At 34.8% G+C, this 21,520-nt stretch overlaps 3 protein-coding genes across 3 annotated transcripts; 1 reads left to right on the top strand and 2 right to left on the bottom strand.

Moving 5' to 3' along the window:
• Positions 1-3,437: 3,437 nt before the first annotated feature.
• Positions 3,438-7,990, top strand: LOC137822829 (glucose-1-phosphate adenylyltransferase large subunit 1). The gene is made up of 14 exons (XM_068627831.1): positions 3,438-4,297; positions 4,398-4,523; positions 4,617-4,790; positions 5,206-5,298; positions 5,383-5,466; positions 5,566-5,621; positions 5,772-5,865; positions 5,975-6,160; positions 6,250-6,330; positions 6,841-6,927; positions 7,039-7,143; positions 7,272-7,378; positions 7,534-7,594; positions 7,688-7,990. The coding sequence occupies exons 1-14, from the start codon at positions 4,067-4,069 to the stop codon at positions 7,787-7,789; spliced, it is 1,587 nt and encodes a 528-aa protein (XP_068483932.1). The 5' UTR covers positions 3,438-4,066; the 3' UTR covers positions 7,790-7,990.
• Positions 7,787-11,420, bottom strand: LOC137822830 (mannan endo-1,4-beta-mannosidase 7). The gene is made up of 5 exons (XM_068627832.2): positions 10,754-11,420; positions 10,343-10,537; positions 9,557-9,679; positions 8,752-8,945; positions 7,787-8,490 (listed from the first exon to the last, which is right to left on the bottom strand). The coding sequence occupies exons 1-5, from the start codon at positions 11,090-11,092 to the stop codon at positions 8,043-8,045; spliced, it is 1,299 nt and encodes a 432-aa protein (XP_068483933.1). The 5' UTR covers positions 11,093-11,420; the 3' UTR covers positions 7,787-8,042.
• A 7,409-nt stretch (positions 11,421-18,829) lies between these two features.
• LOC137822210 (uncharacterized) lies at positions 18,830-19,577 on the bottom strand. Its single transcript, XM_068627108.1, has 2 exons — positions 19,453-19,577; positions 18,830-19,235 (listed from the first exon to the last, which is right to left on the bottom strand). The coding sequence occupies exons 1-2, from the start codon at positions 19,575-19,577 to the stop codon at positions 18,830-18,832; spliced, it is 531 nt and encodes a 176-aa protein (XP_068483209.1).
• Positions 19,578-21,520: the final 1,943 nt, after the last annotated feature.

Below are 21,520 nucleotides of genomic sequence, written 5' to 3'. Positions count from 1 at the left end.
AAAATTAATTTCATTACCATAACTTAAATGTCAAACAAATTATTTAAATTTATTTTACTTTTTTTAAAAGCGAGTAAAAAAAAAATCAATTACCCAATATAAGGGTAAATAAACCCGAAAAATTACAACTTATCTTAAAAATAAGTTGAACCAGTCTGATATAATTTTTTTAAGTGACTCGATCATTCGATTGGTCTAGAAAAAATATTTAATTTTACATAGAAGAACTATTTAATCTTATGATATTGTATATTACATATTAGTATATATTTTTTATGTAAGGTTTTTACTCATGCATATATTTTATATTGTCATTTTATTGTGTTTGTTTTACAAAGTTATTATTATTTTACAATCTCAACATTTTGCTTGCAACTTAAACATTAATTAACATGACTTTGTGTAAAAATTCAATCCATGGATAGAGTTCTTAAAATTGATATTGTCAACTTCAGTTAGATCTAACTCTTAAAATGAAGGTTAAGAAAATAATTAAATCAACTTAATATACTTTAAAGAATAAGATTGAGTTGGTAAAATAAAATATTAATCCAGAATTAAAATAAAAATTATTTTTTTATTCTTATTATTCATTTTATTGTTTTTTTTTAAATTTACATGAATTTAGAAAGAAAAAAAAATCCAAATAAATTAAGCTGAGTCAACAAAAATATAAGATTTTTAAGGTATATAAAAGATTTGGATAAGAAGAAACTAGTGCATTAGACAATGTAAATATTTTTTAGTTAAAACTCTACGTGTATTTAACGTTTATACTATTGGCATATTTACTTATGAATATTTTTTTTCTTGCAAAAATTCATTTTTTTATATATTTATACAACTTCAACAGTCTTTTGTTATTGATTATGAATATAAATGTATGACACGTATGCTCTCAATTTGATATGGGCTTTTACTTATTTCACCCCACTAAGGACCATCTCTCACTTGTTCTGGAATGGACTTTTTAGGATGAATATTTTACGTTCTAAAAAGCCCATTACAAAATAAATAATACGAGATGAACCAAGAAATTAATGGTGCAGAAAGAATTTTTCTGAAGATGTTGGAACTGTACTGGCGTTGCTTAGCTATGAAGCCCATTATCCAAACCTTAAACTACATGGGCCTTCCCCAAAAAATACGAGTAAAAGGATGTACAAAAAACATATGTGATTATGAATCGTGACAAATAAAAAAATTATTTAGATATGATTTTAGTTTTTTAAATTTAGCACAATTTAGAAAAAATAAATTGTTATTTTTAATTATTTTTTTTAATACCTCGGTTTCAAATACTATAAAAAAATTTACTTAACGAATCACATCGTTTATATGACAGTCTAACACTTTGATTTCTTTTCAAATTATTTATTATTATAACGTTTTAGATAGAAAAGAATCTAGACAAATAGATGAAACTAATACTTTTCAAATCATAAGGTCTAAAAAACAAATTTTAATTTTGAAAGACAAAAAATAATTTTACTTTAAATTTGAAATGCTAAAAATATATTAAAATTATATAAAAAAAAAGTAATTGTCCCCTAACTCTATTTTCTTGCTATAGGTTCATTTTGGAACTTGAAAAAAACAAAAGACATATACCACTTTTGACTAATATATTTATCATCTTAATAATAGTTCTCTATCAACTTAAATTTATGAAAGTGAGAAGAATTGACTTTTGAAGATTAGTTATGACTTGACATGGTGATTTTTTTAACATAATATTGATCACAGAATAATATATTATGTGTATGGTATATGATATAGTTTTTAATATGAGTTTTAGGCAAAATATTTGGTTCTTAAGTGGGCATAAATAACGTTTAAGTAAGATATGAATTTAGATGACAGTCACATAGACGAGAGAAATGAAGATATTAGACATACAAAATCAAAATGGGTCTTAGGTTGACACATAATGTAAAAGAAATGTGGTATGTTTCACTCAACTCACTTTCTACTTCATACATACCAATTTGACAGTACCACTGAGTGCATAACCCTTCCAAATGCTTTTGTTGTCTTTTTTTTTTCTCATCATTCATTATTACTAATTATTATATTTTAAAGTATTAAATGATTTTAAGCAAGATAACTCTTGGAACAGCATAATATAATAACCATAGTTAATCATAATTGAGACTTAGAAAAATAGAAAGTAAAAGTTTTTTTTTTTTTTTAATTTTGCTAATATATAGGTAGTACGGTAGTGACTTAATAAATAAAACAAATTATTATTATAATAAATTTTAAGTTCTGATGTTCTCTTATGATAAATTTTATATAAAATCAGTTTAAATTTAAACTCATTTATATGTTATAAAATTTGTATGTATATGTTATGAAAAAATCATATATTAGTTAATAGGAAATTTTTAATATTAAAAAAAATATTCCCTGTGATTTTGTTTGTAACGTTTTTTAATTATTTGATTCTTGGATCTGAAGGTTGATTAAGGAACTTATTGAAGGAGTAATTCCATGTACAAGAGATTAGGTTAGTCTGAGTTATATAACTGACATAATCATAAGATGTCTATTTGTACTACATACTAATATTACTAATATTTGTGAATAATCAGAATAAAGTTTTTTTTATAATGGATTTCATCATAAATTCTCATTGTATAATAATAAATTATATTTTATTATAATATTAAGTAATTTAAACTATTTTATTATTGTTATTTCTCCGAGAGTCTTTGAATAACGATGCACAATAGTCTTTCAATAAGCATGCACGTGGGAGGAGGTGTTTTGATTTATTACAATAAAAAAAGGAGGTCACAATCACCTCCTTAAAGATCTTCACATTATGCATTCTTATTTAATTTTTACAGTAATCAAAATTAATCCCAATTAATTTATTTCTTTTTCTTCAACATTTTTTCCTGAACTCAGTGGAAGATAAACATAGCTTTGTTCAGGAAAATCTATTTTTTAATTCATAATAAAAACAATTTTTTATCCATAAATAGTTTCATCCCAAAGCAGCAAATATTTAATGAGTGTAACATTAAAGTTAAATTTTGTGTAACAACAAGTATTAAAGAAGAATATTAAAAAAAAAAGAGAGAGAAGAAGTCTAGAAGAAGAAAATATATTGTTTTACTTCATTAAGATAATAGGAATAATCAAAGTTCACATCTCTTGCTTTGAAATAATAGTTGAGTTAACAATTACTTCTTGTCGATTAATAAAACAGTTCAACGTTTCCAATTTACGGGTGATTTTACTATAAATAATTGATAATATGTGACTTTAATGGCTTAAATTTATTTTTGATTCCTATAATTTCATAAATATGTGACTTTAATTCTTATAAATTTTAATTATAGTTTGATTTTTATATTTTTTAAAGTTAAATAATTTTGGTTAAATCTTGAAGGATAACGTTAAAAGCCATTAATATAGTAATCCAAATCAGGTTATTCAAATACTCCAGAATAGAAAGCCATTTTAAAGAAACAACATTAAGAATTAAGAAACATAGTCTGAGTTTACATTTTTGATTTTGATGCAAGATAAAGAAAGTTTAGAAAAGAAACACGTAACAATGGTGGGAACTAGGAAGTGTAAGTGTTAGGGAGCAAGTCAGATAAACTAGCAGCCACCGCTGACTCAGTGACAGAAACACTTTGCAGGTTTCTCGTGAGTCCTCACATTAGAATCTGCCCCTTAGTTGCCGATCAAAGTCACTCTGTTCAAGTTCATCACTTTCTTCCCCTTCTATCAACCCTCTCCATTGCCACATTTCTCTCTACTTTCTACTTTCTATCCTCCCAGGTCCCACCTTCGTTTTTCTTCAACTAACCTCTCAATTTGAAAAGTGGGTTCTCTAAAAGATCTGATTTTTTTGGGGCCCTTTTCCACTTGAATCTCCCCAGTTCTGATTCCTCAACTTATGGTGCAAATTGTCTGAAAAGTTTGGTGCTTTATGAAAGTGATTTAGCTCTTCTCTTCACTCCCAAAAAGACTCACCAGTTCCATTTTCATTGAGCAGAAAAGTACTACCAATTACCAAATCCAAAAAGGTTTCTATTTCTGTCGTTCAATGGAATCAACTTGTGCAACCCTGAGTGGCATTCTAGCTAAAGTTAGTGAGGGAACTGGAAGAAACAGGAGAAGTGGGTTCTGGGGTGAGAGTACAAGGGGAAGTGGGAACACAAGGTTTTTGAGTGTTCAATCATGCAAAACTTCACAAACCAGTAAGAATCTTAGAAACTCTAAGCCTCCTGGAATTCCACGTGCTGTTCTCACATCAGACATCAACGAAGATTCCATGGTAAATCAACAAATGCACACACATCATATATTAAAATAAATTTTTTATTCACTTTGGCGTGTTTGATTGTTTTAATAAGCATTTAGTTTCGGTCTTTTAGGCATATCAGGGGGTACCCACTTTTCAGACTACCGAAGTGAACCCAAAAAGTGTGGCTTCTATAATTTTGGGTGGAGGTGCAGGAACTCGCCTTTTTCCTCTCACTGGCAGAAGAGCCAAGCCAGCGGTATTATATGATTTTGAGTTTGAATTGTTGGTTACGGTTGCTATAATTGCAAATTCTTTATGCAAAGTTTATGTGTTCGAATGAGATTCACAGGTTCCAATTGGGGGGTGTTATAGACTCATAGATATCCCCATGAGCAATTGCATCAACAGTGGCATCAGAAAAATATTCATTATGACGCAGTTTAACTCTTTCTCTCTCAACCGCCACCTGTCCCGCACATACAGCTTTGGAAATGGCATGAATTTTGGAGACGGTTTTGTGGAGGTGAGTTACTGTAAATGTTTGAAAGGAAGTTTTGATTTCTATTTTCAAAAACTGTTTTTAGTTTTTAAAATGTAATTGATAAAGTTGCTCAGATAGTCAATGAAGGGTAATGTCAGGCACACACCGGAGTGTTGAATTGAGGGAGAGGTTGAACAAGACGAGAAAAAAAGAGAGAGAGAACATCTGGCAGTTGTGTCGGTATTTTTGGTTCTTTAAACACTTGTTTTTTACCATAATTTTCTGAACATACGAGATGTTGGATGATAAACTGATTGCTGGGTGGTATGAAATTGTTTGTGAAAATAGTTTTTAAAACCAGCAAGTGGTAAGAGAACCAAACAAGGTCCTTAATATCTTTTGGAAAGTGTTTTCTGCTATAAGTTTTGTAAATTGATTTGTAATTATATGTGAACAGGTCTTGGCTGCTACTCAGACACCTGGAGAGACAGGGAAGAAATGGTTCCAGGGAACAGCTGATGCTGTTAGGCAATTTATATGGGTTTTTGAGGTAAAAACATTCGATGTTGTGTATTTGTTAAAAATACTAGTTTGACATATGGAGTAGTGAATGTGGATCTGTATGATCTTGCAGGATGCCAAGAACAAGAATGTGGAGCATATATTGATACTTTCTGGGGATCATCTTTACCGGATGAACTATATGGACTTTGTACAGGTATAGATGATATAAATTTTCATCTAACTAACATTACAACTGATAACATTTCTAGTTTTCTGAAACTAATATTGATTTTGATGGGGACTATCATTGCAGAGACACGTTGACACCAATGCTGATATCACAGTTTCATGTGTACCCATGGATGACAGGTATCTCTACGTGAAATCTGCATGATTTGATTTCTTACAATAAAGGCACTCCACCTTATTGGCAAGAGCTAAACATTCATTGAAAATGATGTCGTTTTTTGTTTTATCTTGAATTGTGTTTGGAGTTGATCAGCGTTAATTGTCTTGTAGCCGCGCATCAGACTATGGACTGATGAAAATTGATAAAACCGGACGAATTGTACAGTTTGCAGAAAAACCTAAGGGATCAGATCTGAAGGCAATGGTATACTGATAGTATCTTGAGTCCGAAGTCTGAAATACATTCATTTTACTTGAATAATTGACATTTTGATTTAGTTATCGTCTAGCTAACAAATTTTCAATGACTGCAGCGTGTTGACACCACTCTTCTAGGGTTATCACCACAAGAAGCAGAAAAACATCCTTATATTGCATCCATGGGTGTCTACGTGTTTAGAACTGAAACCCTGCTGCAACTATTAAGATGGCAATATTCTTCATGCAATGACTTTGGATCTGAAATTATCCCATCTGCTGTGAGCGAGCACCATGTTCAGGTGAGAGGGAATTTCTAGTTGTTGTTCTTTTTAAAAATCTTTTGGTTTAGCAGTAACCAGTAAATTTTCTCTTTCCTTTTGCATCTCAGGCATATTTGTTCAATGACTACTGGGAAGATATTGGAACTATAAAGTCCTTTTTTGATGCAAACCTCGCCCTAACAGAACAGGTTGCTTTAAATACCCCATAATTTTCTTAAAGGCTTTTGGTCTCTCGTCTCTTTTTTTTATTTTTAGTTTGGACTCTTTTAAGTTTAAGAAGTTTCACTTCGTAGGACCAAGCTGAAACCAAAAAATAAGATGAGGGACTCAAGTGTACTTTAGTCTTCTTTTAATTTTGGTTATTTCTAACAGCACTCTAGTAAACTATTTTTGGTATTCAGCCAATTTGGATGGTTTTGCATGGTAAGAAGTATAAACTCTACAGATGAAAGTGGTCATATTTTAATTTTAGAACAACAAAAATCATTCTGATGAGAAAAAGTATCATAATTTGCTGCAGAATTTGGGATCCTTTCACAAATTAGAAGCCTTGATTGTTTATTCTTTAGAGTTTTGGTGAAAGTAGAAGATTTGAATATAGTTTTGATAAAATGTGATTTTTACTATTGAATAAGTTTTCATTAAAAAGGGAAAGTGTTTGTAATCCAATAATCACTTATTTATGGTGTTCCTTGCAGCCTCCTAAATTTGAATTTTATGATCCAAAGACACCTTTCTTCACTTCCCCAAGATTCCTTCCACCCACTAAAGTAGAAAAATGCAAGGTATGACAGTCAAATTACTAAGTTGTTTTATGAAATTGGAATCTGCTGAACATGACTCTTGATTGGTTTATGTCGTTGATTTACTCTTTGCGTGACGGGTTGGTTTCACAGATAGTGGATGCAATTATTTCTCACGGTTGCTTCATGAGGAACTGTAGCGTTCAGCACTCTATTGTGGGAGTACGCTCACGTTTAGAGTCTGGTGTGGAGCTTCAGGTAAACAATAATCTGTATTTATTGCATCCCTGACATAATTCCACCTCCTTGAGTTGACACCTTTTTTATCTTCTATTTTGGACCATCACTGATATATGCTTTATGCCTTCTTGGATTTTGTTATCCAGGATACCATGATGATGGGTGCTGACTACTATCAGACTGAGTCTGAAATTGCATCTTTACTGGCAGAAGGAAAGGTTCCAATTGGTGTTGGGGAAAATACCAAAATCAGGTGTGTGATTGATTGAGTCTTTTGAAGAATTTCCTCTTATCTGTATTTTACAACATCCAAACCATACTTACCAATTTACATGTCATAATATATAAAATTATTGGGAACCATCCATTCTTGATTTCTGCTGATTTCATACGCCGACATTTTTTAAGGAATTGCATAATCGACAAGAATGCCAAGATAGGAAGAAATGTGATAATCGCAAATGCAGATGTGAGTAGTGTTTCCAAACGTTTATTTCAGAAACTTCTGCTAAAGACATAAATATTATTGTGTAGACTGATTTAAATCCATTGGATTTCTCAGGGTGTTCAAGAAGCTGATAGGGCCAAGGAAGGATTCTACATCAGGTCTGGCATCACGATTACACTGAAAAATGCAACAATTAAAGATGGAACAGTAATATGAAGCACTTCAAATCATCCAGCAGGCCACTTTGTAATAATAGTCTAGACATAAACACATTCACTCGCTTTGATGAAACGCTTGCTTGTACATTACAAAGTTTCTTTCCATATATCTCAATAAATGATAGTCATGCCTATAACATTTGTAAGACACTCCATTCTGAGGATCGATCCTCACACAAATAAGTTACAAAGTTGCTAACTCTGTCTCTCGCTCTCTCTATATATATATATTGGTAGTTAGGACTTATAACTTAGTTTCCATCGTTAGCACCAACATGCCATTGGGAGCCTCTAATTTCCTTAGCTCTATTCCACTTCTCAATGTTTCTGAGTCTGACGTACATCTTTCGAATGTGGTTTAGCTTTTGAGACTCTTGAGCGATCAAACTAGCCGTCGACGGGCTTTCATCTAAGACCACCTCGTAACCATCTCGAAAATAATCCATTCCTTGAGCTAGAAGCTGCCAAAACAAGCCACCAACAGCAGCACCACCGCTACTTGCGGATGAGTATATTGCTGAATATACCGTGTTGAATAACCGATCCCTTGGCGATGAGTTGCCACCGAAGCTTTTTGTGGAAATCCCGAACTCCGCAAAGAGAACTGGTTTGTGAAGAGTGTTCTGTGCATCTTGGATGTGCTCATCCACCCACCGCCCTAGGAATGAGATTTGCTCTTCATAACCTGAACTCGATAGCCTGGTCGTGCAAAGTAAACACAACTCATTCAGTTTTATCATGAAAATTAAAATCTTGTACACAACTAATCAGAATTTGTCGTATAGCAATTTTGTTGATTGAAATCTTCTCAAAAGAGCTATCATTAGATGAATCTTTTATTGGAAAGTATATATTTTTCACTCTTACTATTTTACTTTTTAAATGCACACATTAATATTATTTCAGTGGCATCATGTTCAGATTTTGTGAACGGTAAGAAATTGAAATAAAAAGTCTAACCATTGGTCAGGGTAAGAGTGCACTGTTGCGAAATCAATGCCAGGGATTTGGTTGTTTGCAATGAAATCGGTTCCAACATTGAAGTTTGGGTTGGACTGAGGCTTTGACTGGCCGTAGAAACCCTCCAAACCTGCTTCCAGCAAGTGGTTTCCATCTATGGATTTCAGGTAAGATGCCATCTCAGAAATCCAAGCCTGTCAAAAGGGAAATATTATCTTAATTTATATCTTCCAATGTTTAAAATAAAATTTTGAGCGTTTTCATAATCAAAATTAGTCTGTCGTCAACAAGACTCACAAAGTTGAGTTCACTTGTTCAAAAGGGTAAATTTGCTTAGAAAAAGATAAATTGGAAGAAAGCTATCAGTTCCTCTTAGTTTTAACTACTTATGTATAAGGGGTAACTAAGTAGATTTTCTTGAAGTTCAAATTTAGCAAGTAAAAAATTATATTCAAGTTTAAGTCATTTATTTAAAGATTTAATTTCATTAACTTATAACTAAAATAATAAATTACATATTTCCAAGTAATGATATGTAAAATTACAACTATTCAAGTAATACACGTGTACACAGATAATCTGTAATTGCAGATTGTTTGTGGACAATGACTCAAACTACAAAAAAAAACGAAATGAAATTAATAATCATCATAAAAAAGAGAGTACCAAATTAATTAACTCTATTAATACGCAATCAATATTCAAGAACTTCACCAGACGGAATCATGCATTTATAGAGTTGTAAAACGGAATTGAGCAATTAATAAATACTAAATAGAGCTGCAAAACGGAATTATGCATTCACCTGAACAGTTTTTCCTGATTGATCAGAAGGGCACCTAATCTCATTCATAAGTTCCCAAGCCATTATAGTTGGGTCGTCTTTGTATGCAATTCCAGTGATGCTATTACGTCTTGTAAGTACAGCCTATTAAACACATAAAAAAACCCAGTGTTACATCTCTTTTTTTCACTAGTACCAATTATATTATACAAGTCATTCATTCTACACGTTAAGCACAATTTAAGGAATAATTGATATTAAAAATAACATTCACTTTCGAACACAAACAAGAAAATTTAAAGGTTTCATTTATAAACATTTCTTTAAATTATAAAATAAGGTAATGAAAGACTTTTTAGGTAATGGTGTAACTTGAGAACATGAATCCTTGGTAAGATTTTTTTATTGTTATGAATTAAACCCATTAAAAAATTTACAACAAAATCAATAGAATTAGATTCTGTGGACCAATATGCGGTTGAAATTAAATATAGAATCTTTAGGAGAACATGTCGTTGAGAACAATTTGTCTTTCACTATCTTTTCTTTCTTCTTTGCGGATTGATTTACTCCCTCTTCTAATACATTAATTCTTAGGAATTTAAGTTGAGTAAAATAAGCAATATTTTCTTAAGTCGTAAGTAATGTCCTAATCTTTTATATAACTTTGTAATAAGAATTATTTGAATTCGTTTCCTTGTATATGACAAATTATTCTCAGAATAGTTACTTTCTATCTCGGTGAAGCTTGTTCCATCAACAAGGATAACACTGATGAAAATAGGGAAAACAAAAAAGACCATTTACCTTGATGTGGTTTTTGTAGAATCCCTTAGCCACAGGATTTGTGAAAAAGTCATCTTCAGAACTTATGGACTGTCCCTGACTCCTTGCCCATTCTACATATTGTTTCTTGCCACCCATGTTCTCATAGTTATTCACCAAACTCAGAACCAGCTTCATCCCGTATTTTCTTGCTTCGGCTATTGCAAAATCCAATCCCTTTTATTTTCAATCCAAGAAAAAGAGTTAACAAATGGGAAACATCGGACGAAGTCTTGTTTGATACTATTAGAAAATTTGAAATTAATAACAAATGAATTTATATGTACTTCAAGAAGAAAAAAAAACCCTAAAACTCACGAAATATAGTAGTTTGCCATCACTAAATTTGATTAATAATCCGTTGTGGTGAAATTGAAAAAGTGAGAGACTAACCTGGAAGACTTGTTCGTTGTAGGATCCAGGAGAGTACTGTAAGGGGTTATAGCCACCATCACTGAAAGCCCAAGTTCTGGCTATGTTGAGTCCATGATTTGAAGCCTGTTGAAAGGCTGAGGATACTTTGTTTCTCTGAGAAGGATCAGAGGCAATGTACATAAGCCAATAGGCATTGAAGCCATTGGCATAGTAGGGGCTTCCATTCAGTATAAGCTGCACTCCTCTTGTTTTCACAAACGCACCACCATCGTCTGCTTCTACCTTCAGCACCTTACTCTGCTCCACTGCCACACACAGAACAAAGAAAACCAAAAGCAACCGACGCATCACCGCCATTATCTCAACCTCGCTCACTGTGTCGCTTGGCACTTCGCTTTTCCCTGCCTTCTCGATATGGGATTTTAAATGCGTAGATTCTGTCCTTGATTGTAGGGCAAGGTAGGAAAATTATTAAAAATGTAAATAGTTAGTATGATTTTGTTATTTATAAAAAGTGTCGATCACCGAATGGGGATTGAAATGCCATAAAAGCACAGGGGAATCGTGGTAACGTGGTGGTTGAAGTCGAACAAGACGAGAAAGAAGAAGAAGTGGGCCCAGTGAAGAGTGGAAGTGGAAGGAGAAGCACCACAAACCTCACGTGTCAGCGTCACTGTGGGTCTATAATTTGCATGTAGGTCAGATGACCCATGACCACAACCGTTGAAAAAGGACAAAATGTGTGGTTAAAATTATTTGTCCTGTGACATTTTTTATTTATTAAATTACTCAGAGTTAAATCAATTGTATTCTTTATACACATTTTTTACTTATACTTAAAAAAAAATATTCTTTATACACATTTTTAAAAAAAAATTTATAAGTGTAGACAGTGTGGGTTTTAAATTATAAATATAAAAGCTAAATAGGATTAAAATAGTGCTTGCAAGTGAATACTTTTTTAAAATTAAAAAATAAGTAATTAGTTTTTATTTTTTTTTCACGTGTTAAGATTTTAAGGTTTTCTACAAAATATAAACTACTATTTAATATTTATTAAACAATTTTATTGGTTTGTCACTTTTTACGTGTATCTGTTTATATATTTATTATGAAGCTTTATTAACTAATGTAAGGTTACTTATTTTCATGATACAAATATTAAAATTTAATTAATTGACTTCAAAATTATTTTTTATCAAATGAATTTCATTTTAGATTTATGGATATATTTTTTGTTATCAAATGTACTCAATTTGTTCAATTTGGCAATGAAACATTGTTTAACTAATTGAGCTGGACATCTTGACTAATATACATAACCATAGTAAACTCTTTAATATCACATTGCATTTTTTACGGATAAAAAAATCACAACCAACTAGGTAATAGATTTGTTAATTTTACAATAATTAAATTAAAGGTTATATTAATTATAATTAAACAATAACGTGAATTTATTCACATTGCCATAATTATTAATATCTCTATATATTTATTTGGTGATATCGAGTTTCCAAAAAAAGTAGAAAAATGAAAGGCGCAATTTGCGGCGTGGTTGCCTTCTAATTCTGACCATGACTCCGTTAGCTTTCCTTTTCGCACCCGAAAAAATACCATTTTATGACATTATCATGTTCAGTATTCATTAAATTTAATGAGGCTAAATAACTTTTTGTTACTTTAAAACTAATTCGTACAGAAATTGACATCTTTAGCAAAAGTTTCAATTTTGAAGAAAAAATCTTGTTTAACCTAATTTACTTTGATTTTATAAGCCATTGATTACGCATTCACAAACCAAACAAGCGTAATCTCAGGGCATAATTTCCTCACTGAACAAAGAAAAGATTCTAAAGGTGCAATGTAGTGTAAGACAAAGTAACGCAACGCAAGTAATAAAGTATCAAAAAAGCGATTGTAGTGGAGAGATCATAAAATCCCTTATGCTCTCTGTCTCCACACAAATCAGTTTCATGGTTCTTCAAATCAACTGCATTTATGGAAATAGTAAAATGCCACATTATAATATCTCTCACCCCAAGAAAATGGGAATAAAGTGGGAGACAGACACAACAACAAAAATGCCTCACCAATTTTGCTTTCATGCACTCGCAGTTTTCTCCAGTTTCAAATTTATTTTATGTATCCCAAATTAAGTTTATGTGTTAATAATATATATATAAAAAAAACAGGTTTCTTTAACTGCTTCTTGACTTTCTTCACAATGACTTCTTTTTAACAAGTGTTGTTCAGAATATATATGTGCACGAATGAAAATACATATATTTTTTTTTTATTACAGTAACACAATTAAATTTAAATATTATAGTTTAATAGGAGGTATAAATATTGATTCAATGAATGTGGTATGCATACCTCATGGCATGTTTCCGTTTTGGGGGCCCATCCAATGAGTCCAGAAACTTCCATACTCCTATTTTTGTTTTTAATTAAACAAAAAAAGGCACCGACGCGCTTCGGAGATTGAGCTAGAGAGGTACGTGTCTAGACAGAGAATGGTCAATGGATTTATAGCGTGTCTTCATTTATATGTTAGGTAAACAAATTTCAATTTCACAATTAATACCACCTATTAATAAAATTAACAAATTTTTGTTATAATAAAATTTAAATACTTTTAATATTTTATTAAAAAATAATTATAAACCTAATTTAAGTTTATATAATTGATTTTATAAAGTAAAGTTTTTATTCATATTATATATTATGAAATATTCTTATCTTTTAATTGATGTAAAATTGTGTTATAAATAAAATTAAAAATTATATATGATGAAATTTTTTAGCTTTTATAGTTCTTTTACACATTCTCAATTTTCTAAAAAATTTAATTGGATCTGAAAAATATGTGAAAACTAAAGAATTTATTTTATAAAATCTACAAATATGAAGGGTAAAAAAGTATGAAATAATATAATTAGTAATAAAATGTATGCTAAGTTTTGTTTTTATACAGATAAATTAGAACATGTGCAATAGTAATTTGGTCAGGGAATAAAAAAGTAAAATATAGTAGGTACAGTAAAATAAAACAAAAAATAAAGTTTGTTAACGTGGTAACAAAACTCCAAAATTTGGGCTAGTGCTACTACAAAAAAAAAAAGATAGGTGTTCCTGAAAAAAAAATATTATTAAAAAATAATATAAAAATATAGTGAACTAGACAAAATCAATATATTTATTAGTGGTCTATTTTTATCTGTTAATTTTAAGTTAATGTTAACATGGTCTAATTATATTTAAAGTTTTTTTATTTGTACTTTCCTTAGAAAAAAATTGTAACATTTAACTCCTTTCTTCAAATTAACATAAACTATGTTAAGAAAACCTATGATAAGTGAGATGTGTTCTTGATTTATGGTTCGAAATCCTATAATGGTAATATATTTATCATATATCATTTTCTCACAGCTGTTTGTAAACTTGAGAAAAAAAATATATTATTATTGTAAGATCAAGTAATATTTTAATATTAAATTTGAAATAAAATAAATATAATGTTACAGATAAAATCTACACATTTATTTCATAGTTAACTCTAACATTTTTAAATTTTTAAATTTGTTCTCTTTGACTTTAACAGCTTTTTAAATCTAAAGACGAAAACTAATATCTCTCTAGCTATATATATATACACTTTAAAAGGAAGAAAATAAATGAAAAAAATTAGTATGTAAAATAAAAAATAACTAATATTAAAAGAAGAAAAAGAAAAAACTTACTTTATATATATATATAATATGTTAATATTTTACTAATAATTATAGTTAAATAAATAATCAAAATAAAAATATTAAACAAATGTTGATAAATTTATAAAATAATTTTTTTAAAATATTATTTTTTATTTATTACATTTAATAATATTTTTAATTTTAATTTATAATTTATTTTAACTCTAATTTATATTTTAAAAATATTTTTCTATCCAAGTTTCTTAAAAATATTTTATGATTTATTTTATATCATTTTTTTTCTTTTATTCAAATAAACCATACAAGAATTTTTTATTGAGAAATTATTGTTAGATTGAAGTTCTAAAGAGTTGATAAATAACACATTAGTATAAATTGATCATAAGTGAATTATAGTACGTGTATTCATTCCTGATAGTGATTTAATCTCTTTCTTCTTAACATTTTGGGGTGAATGTTAATAAATAAATGTTACTCAAGTAAGATTGAGTTTCTTAACACTTACCATGTTGTTTTGGGTTGCTGTAAGAGACTATATGAAACTAGTTGGCTAAGGACATACTTCTCTCAAAGTAGTGAGAGTTAATAATCATTATATACAATCTAATGATTGTTAATCTAAAGGTCATAAGAAACTTGATAGTACATTAATCACATTTTTATAATGTGGAGATCTAGAAATATATCTGTTGTTCAAAGTTTAGGAATAATTTTCTTGTTCAATCTAGAAGTAATAAGGAAGAAATTTTTGCTAGGTTAAAAGTATTTGAGAAACGATGATTTTAAGTTGATTGGTTATTGAGTCCATATCGTTTAAATACATGGGTTGTTCAAGCAAAATCTAATAAGTGATTAACATGTTCATTAAAAAAATTATAGACTAATAAGTGATTAATATATTAATAATGTACCTGAATGGAGAGATGGGGTCCAGACACGGTCGGTTGATGTAGTATAATTGCTGACGTGTCGATCTTCTTCTCCTTCGGTCGGTCGCTCCTTCTTGGTGTCTCCTTCGGTCGGGCGGGGGAGGGTACCTGCGAAGGCACTCTGACGCTCAAGTAAGTAAGAGATTCTAAGTGTGATTCAGTAAGTGGATGAAAAACGTACCTTTCTCTGGCTTGAGCACAGTATTTATAGGATTGCCTAATAGGCTTTCTATCCCTTGGGCTCAGGGTGGTTATGGATAGGTCTTGCCAGTCGTGCTCCGGAATACCCGGGGAACATATCTTCTCTAAGCGTGTTCTCCTTATTTTTCGGAAGTGTATCTTAACCACTTTGGCTTGTTACATAAATGCCCTTGCATTTATTATGCATTCGGTCGGTCGGCCACGTCCGTCCGGTGTCTAACGGTACACTTGCCCCCCAGACTCGAGGTGAATAAAAGCCGAAGAGTCGTAATGATTGTTGTGCCTTTCGAGGTGTCAGGCATTAAATGTAATGAAATGACGAGATGTTTGCTTTTGGTCGAAGGGGACAGAGATAGATCTGACGATGGAGATCAAGTGACGGTTCGACTTCCGACTGGCTGAGGCCGTAGGATGAACGTGCATCTAACGGTTGAGGGAGGGGGAGGAATGCTATAAATAGCGTTCACATTTGGGTTAATTTCACGTTTTTGTGAATTCGGCATCCGAGTCGCTTCGAGTGCTGAGTCTATATTGCGAGCGTGTGTTGCTGAACGAGCTGTAGGTGCCGACCGGCTGTTTGTTTCTACACGTTGAGGTTAGTTATGTCGTCTCAACTCTCCTCAAATAGAATAGTGAGTATAGAGTCGTCTGGGAGTGAGGGCTCTTCGTCCAGGAGTGGTGAAAGTACAAGTGGGTCGAGGGGTTCAACGTATGACTGGGTGGATGTTAGTGTTAGGAACCTCCCTACCATTCTTAGAAAACCGGACGACCTAGATAAGGTGATAGCGAGGGCACCGGTTGTGCTGTCGGGTTTACCCTCGGATATTCTAATAGCCGAAATATGTGGGTATACCGACCGGATTTGTCATGGGAGGGAGAATGCGCCGGTAGATTTTTTCTATGTTTATACCACATTATTTACTGATTTGAGAGTGACCCTGTCGTTCGACGATTTCACTACGGACGTGCTACGGATCCTTAACCTAGCTCCGACACAGCTTCATCCGAATTCGTGGGCATGTTTACAAGCCTTCCGAATGGTGTGTCAACTTTTTGAGTTGACACCCATGGCAGAGGTGTTTTTGTTTTATTATAGCACATATTCGGTTAGTCCGGTAAGCTGGGTTTCCTTGGTGAGCCGCCCGGGGAGTGTGCGCTTTGCGGCGTTTACCACATCTTATAAGAATTTCAAGGAACGGTATTTTAAGATATTCGTGGAGCCGGACGGCCGGGAATACTTTTACAATGCTGAGGGTGGAACTAGGTTTCCATTTCATTGGACGCAGAATCCCGTTGCCCTTAATCCTAATTCCCGTACGGCCGTGTCGGTGCTGGGTAAGGCTGTAATGGCGATATTCGACCAGCTCCCTCATAAGTTGTCGACAAGGGAAATAATTGCATTATATGCGTCGTCCGATCCCTGGGCGGATTTTATTGGTATGTGATTGCAAATTTGTTGTGATTGAATAACTTCATTAATAGTGTTGAATTCTTGTGTGTTTTGCAGAAATCATGACACGGACGGACACATCCCTGAATGAGTATATGAACAACTTGCGCCAACAGAGGAACCGACAAGCGGGTTATCTTGAAACGAGTGGGGCGTTAGCCGCCCGACCGACCTCAGTGGTGCCTGCTGCGGGGACCACGGCCGCGGCCGCAGCGAAGAAAAGGGGTCGACCCCCTAAGGGAAACTAAGAAGGCCGACCGGGGCCCTCTCAAACGGTTGCTGAACCGTCTTTGTTAACGGCCGGCTTGGAAATAGCGGCCCATTTGCAAACAGAGCTGACAGCAGAGGAGAACGAGGTGCTTTCCACCATCCCTACGACAAAATTGATGGTGGAGACATTAGAATTGCAAAGTCGGGCGCTCGTGGCGAGCCGAACGGTGATCGAAGAGCTCGAGAGAGTTACGACCGTCACCGATCGTCGTTTGAAGAAGGAAGTAACTGAAGCCAACCAGGCTTCGAAGGCGTCGGCCGAGATGGTCGAAAAGCTGAAGGGCCAACTAGAAGAGAAACGGGCGGCCATAAAAGCGCATGAAGAGCAGAAGAAGGGCTTCGAAGCGCAGCTGAAGGAGGGGGTCGACCGGGAGGAGGATCTGAAAGCTGAAGTGGCCAAGTGCCAAGATTTTATGCTTCGCATTAGCGAAGAGTACTTCAGGTTGGGCATTCAATAAGTGTCGTGCTTGCATGGGGCGCCACTGGAGGACGACCGGTACGACATAGAAAAAATAGTGGTGGATGGGAAGCTGGTACCGGCCAACCCCGATGATAACTTGAATGATGAGGCCGAGGCGGAGACCCCTGGCCCACAGCCGGACGCCTCATTTGAAGAACTAATGAATAATGTTCCGTAGAGAGTTGCTGGACCCGGCATGTGGGCATCGTACAATGGTTCTATTTTGTATATTTATTACTTGTGTTGTGTGTATGACTGACCGAATAGGTACTGTTGGTAAACATTATTATTGTTATTGTTGAAAAGTTATGTTTACTCACATACATGTTAAATGCCGAACGAGGCGTGGGCTGGTTGGATGAGAAATTCTTAGGCGTGGTAAGAATTTGGATGCCGAGCGAGGCATGAATAAATGTAAGTAGGTAATAATCCAGATGCTGAACGAGGCATGAAAATAAATATTCGATTACGCTTAAGTAATAATTTCTTAGTTCTAAATAATGAGTCGAATGCCGATCAAGGCATGATAATAGATGAATTTCCGATTACGTCTAAGTAATAATTCGAGTGCCGAACGAGGCATGAAAATAAGTGAATTTTTTATTAAGTAATAATTTGAGTGCCGAACGAGGCATAAATGAATTTCTGATTACGTTTAAGTAATGATTCGAGTGCCGAACGAGGCATGAATGAATTTCTGATTACGTTTAAGTAATGATTCGAGTGCCGAACGAGGCATGAAAATAAATGAATGATGAATGAAGTAGAAAATAACGAAAGGTATGGAAGAGATGTCTTTTGTTTTATAGTGCCTCGTTAAAACCTGCTCGGTCGTAAACCCTCTTTTAGGGAGAAACCGACCGTGCGAGGAAAGAGTACACTTCTCTTATTATTTCAACTGTAGTAAAATTTGAGATGCGTGGCATTCCATGTTCTCGGTATATCTTTTCCAGATAAATGTTGTAAGTAATAAGCTCCGCCAGCCGCTGTATCTGCTATCCGGAATGGTCCTTCCCAATTGCTAGAAAATTTCCCGCCTTCCTTCCGGGCGTCTCCTCGTATCCGTCAGACCAAATCACCTTTGTGGAACTGTCTTGGTTTAACTTTGGAATTGTACCGCCTGGCTGCCTTGATTTTGCATGCTTCCTCACGAATTCTACACTTGTCTCGAAGTTCGTTGATAAGATCTAGGTCAACAGAAAGACTTTCGTTGTTTAAGTCAAGATCAAGGGTTTGTCGGCGGATAGAGGGTTCTCCGATTTCGACGGGGATCATGGCTTCAGTGCCATACATTAGGCTGTATGGCGTTTCTTGTGTAGTCGTCTGAGGGGTACAACGATATGCCCGTAAGACTTCTAAGAGTTCTTCAGTCCAGTTACCCTTGGCTGGGCCGAGATGTTTCTTTAGTCCGTTCAGAATAGCCTTGTTTGCAGCCTCTGCCTGGCCGTTTGTTTGCGGATGTTCGACCGAGCTGGCAATATGTTTGATGTGGAGCTTCTCGTAAAATTCGGCTAACGTCAGGTCGGTAAATTGTCGGCCGTTATCAGTGATGATAATCTAGGGAAGGCCGAAACGACAAACAATATTTTTCCATACGAAATTTTGGACATTGCGAGCGGTAATTGCGGTAAGAGGCTCAACTTCAATCCATTTGGTAAAATAATCAATGCCGACCAGTAGAAACTTACATTGTCCTTTGTCGGGAGCAAAAGGGCCGATTATATCCATACCCCATTGGACGAACGGCCATGGTGAGAGCATATAGTGGAGTTCCTCTGGTTTTTGGTGAGACATAGTGCCGAATTCCTGACATTTAAGGCACTTTCGGACGAAGTCGGTACAATCACCTTGGACGGTCGACCAATAGTAGCCGGCTCGGAGTACTTTGGCAGTCATCGTTCACGCACCAGAATGAGTGCCACAAATTCCGTCGTGCAATTCCCGGACGACATAGGAGGCCTGATTGGGTGTTAAACACTTGAGGAGTGGTCTGGTATATCCATGACGATAAAGATCGTCGCCTATCAGGATGAACCGGGCGGTTTTCTGCTTCATGGTTTTTTCAGACCTGGGACTACATGTACCATTAAGTAGATATTCTTTGATTGGGGTGATCCAGGTGGATTCCGAGTCGATCATTAGACATTCTTGTAGGTCGATGCTCGGCCGTGCAAGCATGACATAGATTACCGACTGGTGTACCCCTTTACTTTTTGTGGTTGCCAACCGGGATAAGGCGTCCGCGCGAGTGTTGTGATCGCGTCGGACGTGTTGCAAGGATATTTTCGAAAACGTATTCATCAACTGTTTGACGAAGTGATAGTACTGCTGCATCAAGTTTTCCCGTACTTCGTACTCGTCATTGAGCTGACCGATGACGAGTCTGGAATCACTTTTACAAATTAATCTAGTGATTTCCAATTCTTAGGCTAAGTGTAAGCCTGCTATAAGGGCCTCGTACTCAGCTTGGTTGTTGGAAGTTTTGAATTCAAATTTCAAAGCTTGTTCAATAACAATCTCGTCGGGTCCTTCCAACACGACTCAAGCGCCGCACGACCGTTCATTGGAGGAGCCGTCAACGTGCAGAATCCAAGATGGATGTTCGTCCTTGGGCAAGAAAGGGGTGAGTTCGGCTGCGAAGTCGGCAAGGGCTTGCGACTTGATGGCCCCTCTTGGCTAGTACTGTATATGGAATTCTGATAATTCTATCGCCCAACTAATCATTCGTCCGGCTAAGTCTGGTTTGGCCAGAATCTTCATGATAGGGTAGTTCGTCCGAACAATAATGCGATGGTTTTGAAAATACATGCGTATTCTTCGGGCTGTAATGATTAGAGCCATGACCACCTTTTCAATCGTCTGATATCGAACCTCGGCGCCATGGAGGGCGCGGCTGACGAAATAAACTGGACGTTCTTCGGAGTTAATCTCTTGGACCAAGACCGAACTAACAACTTCGTTTGAAACGGCTAGGTAGACTATAATCGGCTCTCGGGCGTCCGGTTTCTGGATGACCGGTGGGGAGGATAAAAAAAAAATTTAATTGAAGGAAGATTTCTTCACATTCGGTTGTCCAGTCGAAGCGAGATGCTTTTTTCAATAATTGGGCTATGGGTCTCGTCTTTTCTGCGAGTTTAGGGACAAACCTCGACAGAGTGGTGAGCCGGCCAATGAGTCTCTGAATTTCTTTAATGGAATTGGGGCTCCTCATCTCGGAAATGGCTTGACATTTCTTTGGATTAGCTTCTATGCCACGGTGAGTAAGCATAAAACCTAAGAACTTTCTGGACATGCTTTATTGAGGTCCGTGTAGTCAACGCACATTCGCCATTTTCCATTCGCTTTCTTTACCATAACTACGTTGGCTAGCCATGTGGTGTAATGGGCTTTCCGAATGAATCCAGTTTGTAACAATTTATCAGCTTCGTTACGTGCGGCTTGGCGTCGTTCATCTCTTAGATTTCGTTTCTTTTGAGCTACTGGCCTAGCTTCTTTATACAGTGATAATCGGTGAGTGATGACCTGTGGGTCTACACCAGGCATGTCAGCGGTCGTCCATGCGAAAAGATCAGCATTTTTAACAAGCGTCGTGTCGATGGCCACTCGGTCGTCCGGCTTCAGTGAGGTGCCAATATGTGTAGCGTGGCGATCATCGCGAAGTGGGAATGGGTGCAAGTCTTCTCCTGCTTCCATACGAGGATCGTCCATATGAGGGTCGAGATCAACAAGGGCTATCATCTGACGACGGGACATGTG

Source organism: Phaseolus vulgaris, chromosome 9 (genome assembly GCF_051622355.1).
Source record: "Phaseolus vulgaris cultivar YP4 chromosome 9, ASM5162235v1, whole genome shotgun sequence".
NCBI lineage: Eukaryota > Viridiplantae > Streptophyta > Magnoliopsida > Fabales > Fabaceae > Phaseolus > Phaseolus vulgaris.
Note: the sequence above shows the minus strand (reverse complement) of the source record. Positions and strands in the feature narration are given on the sequence as shown.

Excerpts from the sequence above, each read along its gene's own strand:
- LOC137822829 (XM_068627831.1), top strand. The coding sequence starts at position 4,067 with ATGGAATCAACTTGTGCAACCCTGAGTGGCATTCTAGCTAAAGTTAGT. Across the intron at positions 4,298-4,397 it reads ACATCAACGAAGATTCCATG|GCATATCAGGGGGTACCCAC; the intron begins GTAAATCAACAA and ends TCGGTCTTTTAG. Across the intron at positions 5,622-5,771 it reads TGTGTACCCATGGATGACAG|CCGCGCATCAGACTATGGAC; the intron begins GTATCTCTACGT and ends ATTGTCTTGTAG.
- LOC137822830 (XM_068627832.2), bottom strand. The coding sequence starts at position 11,092 with ATGGCGGTGATGCGTCGGTTGCTTTTGGTTTTCTTTGTTCTGTGTGTG. Across the intron at positions 9,680-10,342 it reads TCTACAAAAACCACATCAAG|GCTGTACTTACAAGACGTAA; the intron begins GTAAATGGTCTT and ends TGTGTTTAATAG. Across the intron at positions 8,491-8,751 it reads CACTCTTACCCTGACCAATG|GCTATCGAGTTCAGGTTATG; the intron begins GTTAGACTTTTT and ends TTGCACGACCAG.
- LOC137822210 (XM_068627108.1), bottom strand. The coding sequence starts at position 19,577 with ATGTCAGGAATTCGGCACTATGTCTCACCAAAAACCAGAGGAACTCCA. Across the intron at positions 19,236-19,452 it reads TGCTCCCGACAAAGGACAAT|CTCGGTCGAACATCCGCAAA; the intron begins GTAAGTTTCTAC and ends ACATATTGCCAG.